Source organism: Arvicanthis niloticus, chromosome 1 (genome assembly GCF_011762505.2).
Source record: "Arvicanthis niloticus isolate mArvNil1 chromosome 1, mArvNil1.pat.X, whole genome shotgun sequence".
Lineage (NCBI taxonomy): Eukaryota > Metazoa > Chordata > Mammalia > Rodentia > Muridae > Arvicanthis > Arvicanthis niloticus.
The window spans coordinates 156432361-156448334 of record NC_047658.1 but is presented as its reverse complement, the minus strand read 5'-3'; the positions used below and the strand labels follow the sequence as shown (position 1 = coordinate 156448334).

Here is a 15974-nt window from a genome sequence, read left to right as displayed (position 1 = left end):
TTAAGGAAACTGATTGTATTGTAGCCTGTCCAGGATTCTAATCAAAGTAAACCCAGTGTCCACATAGAACCCATGAGAAATTAGTCTCCTAGTTATGGAGAACACCTGTTTCCCTGATTGAAAAAAAAAATGTGATGATGAAATTGCCTTATAAAGCCAAGATATGTCCTGAGATTCCACGAAGTAGCTCACTCACTGGCAACCTGTGGTTTTCAGTCTGTTGATGTTTTTCTCTGACTTTGTCACTTGATAACTGAGGGAATGGTAGGAGTGAGTTTTAAAACTCACTTAATTTAAAGGTCCAGAGATACAGTTCAGGCAAGGATAAATTCAGAACCAATCCCATGTGTTACCAAATTGCTTCCTATTTCCTCTCTCCTTCTGCCCTTCCCATGACCACATGGCAAGGTTGTGCAAGAATGGAGCCAGTGCTTGGGAAAGCATGGACAACTACTGCAAGCCCTGCCTTCTAGTTAACTTGAGTCTAACTCCACTCAAAAGCTTATGCCTGTTGTTGGATCGCACCACCAGGAGCTCTAGGTTTACAGTTGTTTTGGGTCCAGAGTAGGTCAAGTGAGGAGGCATCTCCTCATTCTTACAGTTATGCAGACAGAGCACTGCTGCTAAAATTTCAGATGTTTTTACCCCCTGTGGATTAGAAGGTTAGGATAGCCCATTCCAAACTATTTAATAATTGCAAAAGCAGAGGACAAAGTTCTTTATAAAAAATGTAAAGGAGGAAGAAATATTGGGAAAGATAAAGCAGTTTCCCAGTGTCACCAGTATAAATAGGTAATAGAGTATACAGACTTTTAAGACAAATACAAATGATATACACAACAGAAATAAACCCATGATGTGAGAGTTGAACTCTGGGCTGCTGATCGCAGCTGCTCTCTTCGTGCTCTGATCCCTTCCCTATAAAGAAGTTGTAAAGAACAGCCAGTAGGATAAGAGACTGGATTCTATCCAGTGGTCCATGAAGAGTGGAAGGGAATGGCCACAGCAAGTGTCCCTGGCTCTCTTTTCTGAGCCACTTTTGAGAGCATCCCCCAGGGAACATAAATGCTAATTGAAAGGGACTATCTTGTCTGTGAAATAAATTGAGAATTCTTCCCAGTGAGAAGCACTTGACCCCCTTATCAGGATGCCACCACCAGGTTAATCAAGTGTCCTCAAGCTGGGAGAGCTGTACCAGCCTTGCTTTCAGACCTCCAGAGAGTGTAAGAAGGCGATCTTGCCCTCAGTGGCCTCATCAAGAAGATCACACCCTGCTATCCTAAGACAAGTTTGCTCAAGTCTGGTCCTAGTTCTGCCCTCTTGGCCCCACATCCCTTGCTTCTCTCTGAGTTCTGAGGGGGTGACAGACATGGATACGCCAGGTCTGGAGGGAGGAGCGACCATCATGCTCTGAAGAGGTTAAAATGCCTTGCTGGAGAAAGAGGGGGCTTACACTTGTAGTCTTCCAAACTCCTTAAATGGCACCATGGGAAGAGCATACGAATTAGTTACCCAAAGCTAAATGCTCTGTCCTGAAAATATGTGTACAAATAACACTGTACAAACTGAGTAGGTAATACGGAGGAACATATAGACGTATACGTATATGCATGACAGTGAAAAAAGAGATCATAATGAATCAAAAGAGGGCGATATAGGAGGATTTGGAAGAAGGAACGGGAAAGTCGAAATATGATTATATTATAATATTAAAATAAAGTAAAAAAGTACAAATGTTACTATTTTGGACCAGAATAGACTTGTCATTGATACTTTTGCCAAAGTATTTGCTATTTGGGAGTTTCAAAAAAAAAAATGTGTAGAAGAGCACCACACATCTGTGCTGTGACCACAGTGTCTGACCATGAAGGTCACACAGAACTGTATATGTTTCTGGAGATTTCTGAGGATCTGCACCGGGAACCTGTTAGCTCTGTGAGGGCTCCATTCCTGTCTTCTGCAGCTGCACCTAATCCTTGCTAAGCCAGGATACTTCAGATAATCAGTGTGCACACCCACACTGAGTAGCCCTAAGAGACAACTTGCAAACACTTGAATACTTCAGGTTGGAAAGGACACCCGACACTCCTCCCAGATCATTGTCTTAAATAAGTGCCAAGGCTCTGCCTAGATAGTAGAAAATCATAGTTATAATCCTATGTGCCCCCCAAAATGAAGACTACCAAAATTTGTTTCTCAACAATGATAGTCACCATTCCAGGAACATATTCAACATCTAGACTATTTTTAATACAATTATTTGTGTGTGGGGGGGGATACACTCACATGACAGGGATAAAAATCTGAGTCATTGGGACTAGAATGAAAGAGACATTTAAGGAAGGAGTAAGTGTTGGAAACAATGCAAAGATAAGGATTCAGACACAAATGCATGAAGTTGGGAGGGGGACGTGCTGGGGTGAGATGCGTTGGGATAGGGGTGTTAGAATAAATTAATTAAAAGTCATTGTTCATATATATGGAATTCTCAAATAATAAATAGGAATATTATTTAAATAAAACAAAATGTTGATTTGTTTTTCCTATTTCTTCCAAGAAAACACATATTTTCTTTGTTTTGATCCTGGAATTGATTCACATTCTCTTCAAGTTCCTTGAACATGCTTATACCTGTTAATTTTAATTTATTACTTGTTGCATCATCTAAGCTGCTTTCTACAGTGTACATTACTGTGGGAATAATATTTTATTTACTTCGGTGGTGACAAATTGTCATGGTCTTTAGAGTTTGTGTTTTCATATTGAACCCTGAACTTCTGGAGTTAGAACATTAGTAGTGTCCTTTGATATGAACATCTACCCCACCTTTGTTGAGTGGCCATTTGAATCTCTATTTGCTAGTACCCCAACTTGTCAGGGTTTGTATCAACTCGATAATACTTTTCTCCTCTGCTAGAGTGAACGGAAACATTTAAAATGACTTCTCCTCCAGTTTGTTTCCCTGTGCGGTAGGAAGCACCTGCCCACCTGTGGTCAATGCTGTGCATCAGAAAGAAAAAAACCATGCCTCTTTTGTTCGGATGAGAATTTTCCATTTGTTACTTTACTCTAGCTGAGTTGATTCTGATTGTTCCACTCAATCTTCGTATTTTGGAATAAAAATAAGGAGAGTTGAATTGTTGTTTTTTCCTACAGTAAAAAAAACTTTTTCCCCCTGACATCCGTTCTAGATCCTGTACTGAGTCTCCATTGCCTTTTCAACTAGTAATTTAAATGAAGTGTGCGAACTTCATCTGCGTCATAGGCATATCCTACCGAACAGGCAGAAATCAAAAGTCACAGGCTGTTTCTTGAGCCATGATTATTTAGCTGATGAAGAATGGGAAGTGGGGTGTGTAGGAAAGCCGCAGAGGAGGATAACAGTACGAAGTAAAAATGAAATTCACTTAGGAGACTCACTTTTCACTGGACAGCAAGAGAAGTAAACTCATCTCGCTTCAGCAATCCCGTCTCTGAGTGATCGTGTACTCTTTCACTTGAGTCTTTATCAGGCATCTGCTTTTCCTTCTCGTTTGGCTCTTGCTATGCCTCCTGTCGATTTGCAGTTCATTGTAATCTTTCTGTGGTCCAAACTTTCAAACATAGATTTGCATAGATTACTGGAATGAACACATTCATGAAGAACGTGTTAGGAAAGGCCTATTCCCGTGGCCCTCATTGCTTGGTAGCCTTGGGGACAGTAATTTGTAGTTTTTGTGTGATACAGATGGATTAGAAAGGACAGTGTAATGAATTAAATACTGTACCATTTTTATCTCCTAAACCCCACTCACCAAAATATATAACTAGACATCTTTCTTTCCCCATCTTGGGTAAATGATTTGAGAAACCCATTTTTTTTTTTTTTTTTTTTTGTAATGTTGAACTAGGATTAGGAGTCAAACTAAGTTGAAGTCTAGCTCAACTCCTCAAATATTAACTCGGTAAACTTGATATGGCCTTTGAGCCCCATGTTCTTCTATGGGGATGCCAGCATCAACACATAAGGAAAAATACTTAGATACATGCAGCATCACCAAAATAAAGTGTTCAGTGCATGTATCATGTATTTAAATACATAAATAACATCTCAGGATCTGATGAAGACAATACAGAGTAAACAGTTGTGTAATTAACCTGGTAAGACATTTAAAGTATTGTTGAAATTTGTAAACTTTTTATTTTTTTATTTTTTTATTTTTTTATTTTTTTATTTTTTTCGAAACAGGAGACAGGGTTTCTCTGTATAGTCCTGGCTGTCCTGGAACTCACTCTGTAGACCAGGCTGGCCTCGAACTCAGAAATCCGCCTGTCTCTGCCTCCCAAGTGCTGGGATTAAAGGCGTGCGCCACCACCACCCAGCAACTTTTTACTTCTAATTTATCTGAGTAGCAAAATGCCTAGTCCTAATTGAGGTTATTCTTGTATGTAATGTAAATTATGTCTACTTCTGCTGCTTCCGCATAATTCTTTCCCACAGAGTATATATCCTTTATCAAATGTCTTTTGGTGCAAGTTAAATAACATGAAACACATTCTGTTAGTAAATTAATTTTGCATACCTGGCTTAGTTTTGTAAATGACACAGACAAAGCCAATGAAGTAATGATAAAAACCAACACACATCTAAAAAGTTAATTATTTTCACAAGGGACTCTCCTGGAGATAATAAATTAAAAGCATGTTGTTCTGATAAATTATATTTTCTGATTTAGTTATTTGTATATCTCACTTGAGTATAATCATTTTCAGGAATAAGCAGTGATATCACTTCACTGGGATGAAAGTAGGAAATCTTTTTGCTGTCAATACATAATTCTATTTTATGTTTCTGATAGTCTCTAGGAAACAGGTCAGTTTCTTAATTGCTTCTGAGATGTCTTTCATGTTTGGACTAGAGTTTTTTTTTCTCATTGTATGTCTACATACGTCTGTGTTTGTATGCTTTCATGTACATGTACGTTAACAGTTTTAATGCATTTATAAGTTTCAAAGACAAAACCGTTGTGATAGGCATTTACTAAAAATCCATTGTTTATTTCATATCGACTCTACTAATTGAGTAGTAATTAGAGATTTCAGAGAAAACACCTTTGATAAAATAGCTTGGAGATCTATTCTTCTTGTAAACCTGGAGGTCTGAGAAAAATTTCCCATGCTAATAAAAAAGGAGTATCTTCACAGAAGGACAAAGTGGGTTCCAGCATAATTTTAACATAGAATTGTTTTTCTCCATGGTTTCACAGTGGCAACTTTTGAGAGAAGGATCTCAGGTACTCATCCATGGGGCATGGAGATCATCTCTCCCTCCCCTTGCTCAGCACAGAAGTTTATGTGCAGGGCACTGCAGTTCCATTACTGACTAGGGACTTCTATAATGGACTCCAAACTAAGCCATCAGGTCCTACTTAATTATTAAGGTTCAACAGATGAAACAGCAAATAAAAAAAGGAAAGCAGAAGAATCGAACTAGAAGAATAATGGCTGGCTTCCATCTAATTACACTGAATAGCATATTAAATAAAATATGAATTTGATACCTAAAATAGTATATTAAAAACAAGGCAAGGATAGCAGATGAAAATAAGTAGTAAGATTATGCCTTAGAGGCTTTCAGATATACCTCAAAATCTGTTAGCAAGACACAATATTTTTTTTTTTGCTAAACAAAAGAAAGGGCTTTTCCCTATTTGTAATACCTTGCTATGTGTAATTTGAAACCCCGTGCTCAAGTTGAATAGTCCATTAGTCTAGAATTCCATGTTACTTAAGAACATGTACCAGCCAGCCTCAGAAGTGGTTTAACAAGTACCTATTTGTAGAAACAAAAATTAACTGAATCATTGTTTAAACTGTGGCTGCATTGTCTTTAGCTATGTTGTTTATTAAGCTATTGACAACATTTATTATCCAACAGTCATACAGTTCTTACCCATAGAAGCCATGGAGATGGATTAGAGAAAATGAAGGAAGCAAAGTAAATCACACCATAGTGTTTGGATTGTAACCAAGAGACTTCTATTCAGTTCTTGTATATAACAGGCCCTCTCTTTCTGTCATTTGCTGTATAATGTTAACAGGCCTTGGTGAACATTCAAAGTATTTCTCAGAGTGGCTTTTAATAACGATTAAGATGATTTTGTTGACACTAACTATACACTTATTTCAGATATCTGAAGTTCTAATCCACAAACTCAACCAAAACTTGGTGCACTTCGAGCTGAAGCCTGGGGTCCAAGTTCTTGTCCACGCAGCTCACCTAACAGCAGGTCAGTTTTCATGCTGGGGGATCTTGTCAGAAACTGTTCTGAAGGAAAATCATGTTCCTTGAAATCAAGGATAGATGATAGTTATAAATTGAGCATAATTCCTGAAGGCTTCTTTGATTGATGGCTCTTCCCTAATGGGAAACTAGTTCAGCAGGAGAATAAGATATTGTTTCTACTTAGTCCGTGGAAAACAGTTCAATAAATCACATAGGGCATGCTCCCGGGTGATAGCATGCTACGACTCAAAATACCTCGTGAAAAGAGCATTAACCTTACAGGTAACATTTTCCAAATCTTTCTATAAAGCTTTGTTTTTGAATCAGTCATAACACAAATAATTTGATTTATTTATGTTCTGGGCTATTGCAGTACAGTTGAAGTAGATATTTAGGAGCCATATAAAGTCAACCTTGATTTGGTCCTAATTTTAGAAATAAATGTTATTAATTTTCTGACTCTAATAAAAACCAGGCAGGGGATCCTTATTCTACCTATAGAGAAAGCTTTTGATAAGAATAAGTCATTTCAAGCATTTATAAATAGATATCCATATGAATGCTAATAGTCAAGTCAATGAACTATACTTATCAATTACTTGTTTTGGCAGAACACCAGCTTCAGGGAGCACAAATGCCAACTGGAAATTGTTGATATAATGATGAGAGTTGTGATCTTGTTTGGTGTGGGCAAGTATGGTAGTGGCATTGGGTAGAAATATGCTATCCAGTATGGACAAGGTACAGGAAGTTGGGGGAGGTCTCTCAATAAGCAACTATATGAGTATTTATGTAGAGAGTTAACATTCTATATAAAACATTTAAAATTTTACAATGTTTTCATTTTGTTATGCTTTCTTTTCGAACAGCCATATTTTTGTTTCCCATACTTTTGCTAGCACTCAATATGCACACCAGAAAACAGATTTAAATATTCTATGCCATAGAGTTGGTGATGGGATGTAAGTCTTTGGGATTATGTGAGAATTACGTTAATTTGGACAATACATTTAGAAGAGTGCATGGTATATGAAAGTTGCTGTTTTTCTTTCCTTGTATTAGTATCAGTTGAAGTAATTTAAGAAATCAAAGGCAGAGTTTAACTCTATTTGTTCCAAATGATATTAAATATTTTATGCAGGAGATACTATTTGAAAGGTTCTTTAAAAATGGATACAATAAAACTCATGAGCTATTCCAAAGAGTGAAGCACCAATGGGGAAAGTCCTTGGGGCTGCTAAGAAAGCCAAATAAACGAAGGAGGCCAAAGGTTTCTATGTCCATCCTTTAGTTTCTTGGCGATTCCAGGAGGTTCCCATGTCTGTAACCTGGTGAAGCATATTGCCACTGTCTCCTCTTCTCTCACTGTTGTATAAACTAAGTATTCAAATGCAATTGTTAATGAACACAGGGAATGGAGGTAGAGTGTGGAACATGTTGTGTGAGCCATCTGCACTTCAGAGGAATCCTAGAAGCCATAAAAGCCTTTGAAAAGAGTTGTGAAATACACTTAATACATTGATGGAACTTGCTTAGAAGGCACACTACCACATTGCCATCCTCTCCCAGAGTACCTACAGCTATTTGCTCATATTTAAATTTAGAGGCTGAATATTGTAGAACCCAACACTCTATACAGAATCCTGCATTTGAAGGTACCTGTTTCACCTCTTGTCATTCTAAATTTGCTTTGCAGCACACTCAGCTTCTGAATGAATTCAGACAGCAAATGGCAAATTATGTTATAATGTGCTTAGTTTATCCAAAAACTCCCTTTGTTCCATGTAACTGGAGACTCTATGGGAGTGAGGGAAATATCCCAAGGCATGCTAAACAGAGAATTAGCTATATTTTTCAGTCCCTCTACTCTGGAGGCTATTTTTTTAGCCCTGTACTTTTTTATATAGCTTTCCTCTATTAGTTATTATGTGTATCAGCTTTTCATTTCACCTGTCATTATGTTATACACGATGACCTATGTCATTATGTCTTCACATATGTCTCACATTATTCTGGTAAAGTTGACACACTGCAATACCAGCATTCAAGAGGAGGGCAGGAGGATCAAAGCAACTCTGGGTTATATAGTAGATACCCTATCTTGAATATAAGTAGGATATCAGAAGGAGCAATTTGTTGGGTGCCCTTCTTGTGAGAGCTAGTATAGAACAGAAGCCAAGTTGAAAAGTAGATAATTAGATATAGATATATGAGACTGGTGTAGCCCATGGTTTAATCATGAGAAACTGATGCAGCAAGAGCATCCTAAAAACGTGCAGATCCATATCTCACCTGGAAGCTTCATTCTTAATAGCTACGGGAAATTCTTTCAGCTGCAGTAGCTCGAGATGGCCAGGGGCAGTACAAAGTTGAAAAGGCTTGAGAATTTCCTCCATTTCATGCTTGTAGTTCATTCACAGAAGGGTGTTTGGGAACAGGAGTCAGGGGTCTGGAAAGAAAGGCTGGCAGAAAGAATATATTGTTGAAACTCCATATAACCATACCAGCATTTGAAAGGCGGGAAGCTGTACCAAACATATGTAAGACTCAAGGTTGCCAAGACAACAGGAAGAAAAGATACAGCTGCAGATAGGAAAAAAAAGAATTCTTATACTGGGACATCTTGGCAAGAGAGAGAGAGACAAATCTTTATCTTCCAATCATTATGGCTATTTGCTTTCATTCTTATTAGATTTAACAATGACATCTTGTGTTAGTGAAACTGCAAGCCTTAGTAGTCAGCATTATGAAGTTTCTATCATGGCTGACTCAGCAATCATCTTGATGTAGACACAATGTGGAGCATTAGTTTCTGTGAAGGAAGAAAATGACCAAGACTTAAAGAATACCTGAACCCCAAAGTAAAGTTTGTTTACATAAGTGCGTAGAACTTTCCATATCCCTAGGTACATACATTCTGCACTAGATGTTCATAACAACATAAAGAACAAATGACTTGTGTCAAGAATGAAACCTTTAAATAATTATGAAGTTGATCATCAGTTCCTTACTGCAAATTGATCCTGGCATAGTTCTAGCTTATGTAGTTAGAAAAATATCTTCATTTAAATTTCAGAAATACCCTGTAATCTATTTGTCAGACATGCAGTCTCATGGCCTGATGTATTCTCCTTTTAATGCATGGAAAACAGGGCACTGTAACACAGCACTTTATGTGAAGGCTTAGTGGTTTGCAGTGGTGTTTTCGAAATTGAAATGAACATATTCATGTATGGGTGAAGAACACTGTTTAGTGCAGATATAGAATTTCGGTTCCCTTCTCGTCCTCCCATGCCCCTTACACAAAGGGACAATAAGCCACTGTCTGTCACAGAACATGTCTCTAAGCAGTACTGCTGAAACCTTCCCAGGGACCAATACTGCACACTGCTGCTGCCATTAATTGCTCAGCAGATGTTCATCAGCCTCCTTTTTAAAATGTTCCAGCCAGAGGATGTTGCTGTTGAGATGTAGAGCATGGTTTGCTTAGACTCCCAGGGAAATGAAATGTCTCCTTTCAGGAATTTACCGGCCTTGTTTTGGTTTTCAAATTCAGTTCCCTATTTGTTTTTATGGGGGCATCAGAAAAGCATTGGCAGAGAACTGGGTGTCATTAGAAACTGGACCGTGCTCATTTTCTTTTGGGTGCTCTCTTCTGGAATTCATTCATTTCTATAGCTAAGCTGAGACAAACTTTGAACACAGTGCTTATATTGTTCATAGCCTTTCCTACGCTCCTTGGAAACTGGTTTCTCTGGAGGGTCTACCTACACCTGATAGATATGTTGTTTCTGGAAGTCTCTGGGCAGAAACGAGAGATTTGGCTTTCTGTCCGAATAGGGGAGAAATAAAGGGAATGTTGATAAGAAGGTGGAGACAAGGTCACAACTTAAACAAATGCTTTTGGCTTTGAGAACCAGGTTCAGACATTATAGAACCACTGAGAGAGTTAGAATGGTGTGTATAAATAAGCAACATTTGGAATTGGACTACAGGCGCTACTGTTCGGAATGAAGTGTAACTCACACTGCTCCCCACCCCCAGTTCCTTCAGCCCTCTGCACACCTAAGTCTATTTGTACTGTAAGGCTTAAGTCTATGCCAGAATGTGTGTGACAAATTCCCAGAAGCCTTTGCCTCATTACCACCTCCCACGTCCAGGCTCATCTATTTTTTAAGTCTCTTTCCGACGATGGCGATTATGGCTATCTTCATCCTCATCTTCCTCAAACATACTGAATTTTTATGAGTAGGTTCTTAATGTCGTGGTGTTGTCACCATTACTGATCCCAGGAAAGAAACTGCACATGTCAGGTGCTCCACAAACTTTACTTTTAAAAATAATCAGGTGCATAATTCATAACCTGCAGAAATTTATGTTTGTGAGCCAGTCTCCATGACTACTCTAGCTGAACACCTGGCTAGTGGAGACTTCCATTATTTTATCGAATAGGCATCTAGAGAAAAACATTTTCTCTCTTTTTATTCCTTATTCTGGATATAGTAATGCATATTTATCTGTGCATTGAGAATGGACAGCTAGAAGAAAAATCACAGCCATGTTCTTTGGAGTTGGATGTCTCAGAATAAGGAAAGGAGAAGTGATACACAGGGAGCCAGCATCTGATACTGACAAAAGCTTGAATCAAGTATAACTTACTGCTCCTGGCTTGGTGCTCTGTATCATATAGTTTCAAGATGGAATTTCATCGTAAGAAGTATTTGATGGCCATTTACTAAAGCTCAAAGTCTGATGCAAGCCATTTGATTTCTACTGGCCATTATAAAAGAATAAATCTGAACTATTAACTAAAAATCCCCAAAAAGGCATGCTTTGGTTTTGTTTGTTTTCACTGGTAACTTGGAGTTGTGTAAATTTTAAATGTATCATTTTATTCTTCCAGTTCTTCTATATTCTATGCCTCATTTGGCAATAATTTCTTTATATGTATGGCCTACAAGGGTAATATAAGACAAATTAGGTAGGGCCTTTGCTCATTCTACACCAGACTGAGCTGAACCACAAATACTCATGCAGAAACAGTAGACAGACCAGTAACAATGGACAGGGCAGAAACATAAGAACGACCTACTGAAATGCTTCTTTAAGTAGTAATTTTGGATAATCATTTGTACTTCGTTCTATTTATAATGTAGAACGTTTTAAGGGCTGTTGCAAAGATGATGATTTCTTTGATGGCCACTTAAACCTAAGTGGCAGAGCCCTTTATTCATCAAGGAAGGTGCATTTAGTGGCTTGTGTTGGGATCATTACCCTTAAGAATAAAGTCTGCCAGCAAGCTGGAATAGGAGGTTGGACTTCAGGAGGGAAGGTTAAGACACAGCCCATGGGCTTTAACTTCCCACTTCCTGTCAGATGTCATATTCCAAGGTAAGAGAAGTCCACTGGTAGTTGAGCAAGTTCTACTTGTTGGTATGAATATTCCAGGCTCCATCAAATGCTATATCTTTGCTCGTATGAGCACTCATCTTCAGAATTAAAATGTTCTTATATTTGGCTGTTGTGGGAGAGTTGGAAGCATTTTTGACTTGTTGATTTTGTGACAGTAGAATAGACAAGTATCTGTATAAGGATAGACAGTAAGACAAAGCAACCAAAGGGCTATTCTGGCACAGTCCATTTGAGAGTACAAACTAGAAGAGGTTAATCCATAATAAAATGAAAAAAAATCTTTCAGGGTTATTCATACTTTACCAGATTAGTTTATTGGGTGAATAAACTGGAAATTGAATAATGGGGCTCTTAGAATAGCTGAAGTTGCCTGGAACTTCAGGCCATTTGGATGAATATATCTGTCTTATATGGTTGAAAAACATGTCTCCAAACAAGGTAGGAGAACTTTGCTACAGATTACCTGGTCCATAGCCTGACCACATTGCAGGTAAACTTAGAAACATCATAAAATAGAGACGTGAGGGGGCTCGTTGTTTAGAATGAGGAATTCTTTGGGATCCTAAGGAACTGCTAATCCAGGTCTTACTTTTATAACAATGTCTCCAAATTGCATATATACCCAGCTTTCTCACAAGTCTATACAATACTGTAAAGCATTTCATGAACAGGAACCCATCTGCAATGAGGGAGGCTACCAGACACTCCCCACTGTCATTAAATCTGATTTACAGCTCTGAATATTTACTAACGCAGAGAAGAAAGGCTTGTGACACCCATGTAGCAATAAACATTAAAATAAAATTTCGTGGCATGGGTAGAGGCAAACAAGAGTGAGAGGAAGTAGGTAACAAGTAAAATATATCTCCAAATATGGGATATGCTATGTTCATAATCAAGATAAGTGGCCCAGGGCAGGCAAGAGGTGTGTCTGGGAAGCTATTGCAAATGATTGAAATGTGAATGAGAATCTAAGTGGCAGGGTGAATTGAAAGGCTGGAAGCTGTATGAGAGTTAAGCAATGCTGTTCTCTACATGCAATTCGTATGCTAATGTGAGCAGAAATGCTACACCCACCTGTTCTTATTAACATCCGTATTTCAGAGATGCAAGACTTCATTCTCAGTTTCATTGTAGCTTCCTGGTCTCCTAAAGATTGGGACACATATGATTAAAATGTAAAGATCAGACGCTAACGTTTCGCAGAGTAAAAGCCTCAACACTCATATTAAATAAAAGAATAAAAATAGCAGTGAGGATATTGTTCCCATCCCTTCCTGTCCATTCATTACCTCGTTCAAGAAACTACATTTAGAAAATCGTCCTTTGTCAAGGGCATGTGTGCGTTTTGTAATAAACTGTTATCTTGCCGTCTGTGATGTTGCCAACTGATTTAACTTTTTTGCAGGTGCAATACAAAGCTATAACAGGAACATTAGAGGACTGACATTTCTGGCTCAGTTGCTAATACTGATTAGGTTAGGAGGGAAGGGTTAGGGTAAGCAAGAAAGTGTAGCTTTCAGCCTAGATCACGACACTATGTGAATTCTGCTCTCCAGCTCCATCTTGGTAAAGATGCTTTCCATGTGAGGTAGCAGAAGTTCCAGGCAGGATGTTGTAGAAAGTACAATGTAATCGAAGCCACAGCATAATCAATGCAGATGCCAAATAGTTGCTATGGAGCGCGCAACTGTAAAGTGAAATAAATTGTTGCAATAACATTTTCCACTTAGAGATAAAATTAGCACTAGTGAAATTCTTCCACAGTCAATAAATTTATTTGCCTGTTCACTCTCTGATTGCCCAGTTATTATTTACAAGTAAGTCATTTATGAGTAAAGCCATGATAATAGTATTTTTATTTCTTTCTACTTTTTCTAAAATTAAATGTATTTTCCTCTTTAAACAACCAGGTTTTTCAGAGTAGCTTTTGACAGTTATTAAATCACTGTGGTGCTATGATAAATAATAACAGGTGCCAAGAGACATAAATATATCTTCCCCTCCAGTGTGATTAAATGACTGCGACACCTTCATATGCATGCATATATATATATGATATATATATATATATATATATATATATATATATATATATCACCCACCCCTCCTTATTAGTACCTGTATTTCAGAGATGCAAGGCTTTATTCTCAGCATACACACACACGATATATATATATATATATATATATATATATATATATAATTTCAGATTGCAATAGATCGGTTGTAAGGAAGTTATCTTTGTCAAGTGCTTTCCTGTCATTCACTAGCCCTCTCTGAGTTTTATCCCAGCTCTATTTGAATCATGTAGGGTGACACACACCAGTAATCCCAGCACTCAGAAGATGGGGTTGGCTAATCATGGTTCAGGAATCCTTACAAGGCAAAGGGACTGACTTTTATGGAGTGAGTATGAAAGACAAAGAAAATATGTGACTTGCTGGGGAGCCACTGGTTTACTGGATCATTCCTAGGGAAAGCGCTTGGGTAGAAATTAGTAGGCAGCATTGGATTGGGTGGGTTTAAGGATTTTTTTTCTTTTCTATTAGAATATGACCACTTAAAATGATCAGGAGTTTGGTAGTTTATATGAAAAACTGGTGGATATATGCTGCTGGATGCCCCTCAGTCCATTGCTTCCCAACTAGCTATGAAAACTAAAGGAAGCCTTATGATGCCCATGATTACGACTGTACATGAACTGAAGGGGAAGCCTTGATCCAAGCTAGGGTGCACTGCAAATGGAAGCCATTTGCCCACTTTTCACTCTGAAATTCATTTCTATGACCTTGCTAAATCACCTCAATCCTTCTGAATGTCACTGCAACTGGATCTAGAATTACCTGGGCACAAGCTTCTGGTCATGCTTTTGAGGGGTTGTGTAGATTAGGCTGGCATCTGGACATGTCTGCGGGAGAGGAGATAAGTAAGGTTAATTGAGGTGTGAAGATCCACCTAAACAGTAAGTGCATTGTACCATTCCATGGGCTGAAACTCTAGACTTAATAAAAAGAATAAAATTATTTGGACACCAGAATTCATTGCTGTCTTATGACTATAACCCCACTGTGACCAGTATCTTTATGTTCTTATTACCACGTGTTCCTCACTTGGGTCAACATACCCTAGCACAGGTAACCAAAACACACCCTTGGTCTTTAAGTTCCATTGGTGAGGAATTTTGTTCCAGCAATATCTAAAGTAAGTAGTATGCCCTCAACAGATTCCTCTAAATACTTGGGTTCCACAGTTTTTATATTTCAAGTGTTTAATATAAAGCCTTGGGTGTGCTTCAGAGGCAGGGAAGAAAAGAACTGAATATCAAAGTAGAGTATGCTGGCTTCTGCAATTTCTTGATAAAGTTAACATTGGAGGAGAAAAGTGTCAAGCAAATCTCATGCTGAACCGGACCAACATTTAAAAAGGCTCTGTGGTTGATTAAATGTGTGATAAGTCATGGACTGGTTAAACATGTTGCTGTTGTGCAGGACTGGATACATTTCATACACTGATGTGCACCAAGAGTGGCCAGGTGGGGGGATAATAAGGGTTCCATTTCCCAAACTGATTACACTGAAAAACTCTTTCTTTATCATTCAAAACTAACTCTCTCTCTCTCTCTCTCTCTCTCTCTCTCTCTCTCTCTCTCTCTCTCTCTCTCTCTTTCCTTCTCCCTCTCTCTATGTCTCTCTGTCTCTCTCTGTCTCTCTCTTTGTCTCTCTCTGTCTCTCTTTGTGTCTCTGTCTCTCTGTCTCTGTCTCTCTCTCTCTCTCTCTCTCTCTCTCTCTCTCTCTCTCTCTCTCTCTCAAGAATATGGAGTTACTAATAGGACAGCATAAAGTCCTACCCACATCTGCTGCACCCTGTTCTTCATAGTCAGTTCCATCTCTTGACTTTTCACCACTGTGCCAAAGCAGAGATTATCTCCACTTGCTTTTTTCAGATAAGGAATCTGAGCTTCCATCAATTCAGTTCGCCCCAAACCTAAGCCCAAGTGTGGGGCATTGGAGATGTGATGCTCACATGCAGATCTATGGCTATGACTTTGACATTTTCTGTAGGTCAATCACCTTTATGGACGTGGTAACATTCTATTACTATAATCAACTCAGATTCTGATGAATAGAATACAATAACTCGAAGCATCACCAAGTCCCTCACAGGCTTTTAGCAATGGTGTGTGAGCAGAGTCGTTGTCGGGTGTCCAGTCACCTGGAGAGATGCTTGCATCCATGTTAAACACTGTGCAACTATAATGTCAAAAACCTTCTCTGGGTTTTTCTCCCTCACATCT

At 38.4% G+C, this 15974-nt stretch overlaps 1 protein-coding gene across 6 annotated transcripts in view; it reads left to right on the top strand.

Moving 5' to 3' along the window:
• Sorcs1 (sortilin related VPS10 domain containing receptor 1) overlaps positions 1–15974 on the top strand; it is a 503533-nt gene that overhangs the window by 474255 nt on the left and 13304 nt on the right. For all 6 annotated transcript variants that reach the window (XM_034507532.2, XM_076924054.1, XM_076924083.1 and 3 more), the window contains exon 24: positions 6170–6269. In XM_034507532.2, the coding sequence (XP_034363423.1) occupies positions 6170–6269 (100 nt within the window). The remainder of the gene's footprint in view (positions 1–6169; positions 6270–15974) is intronic.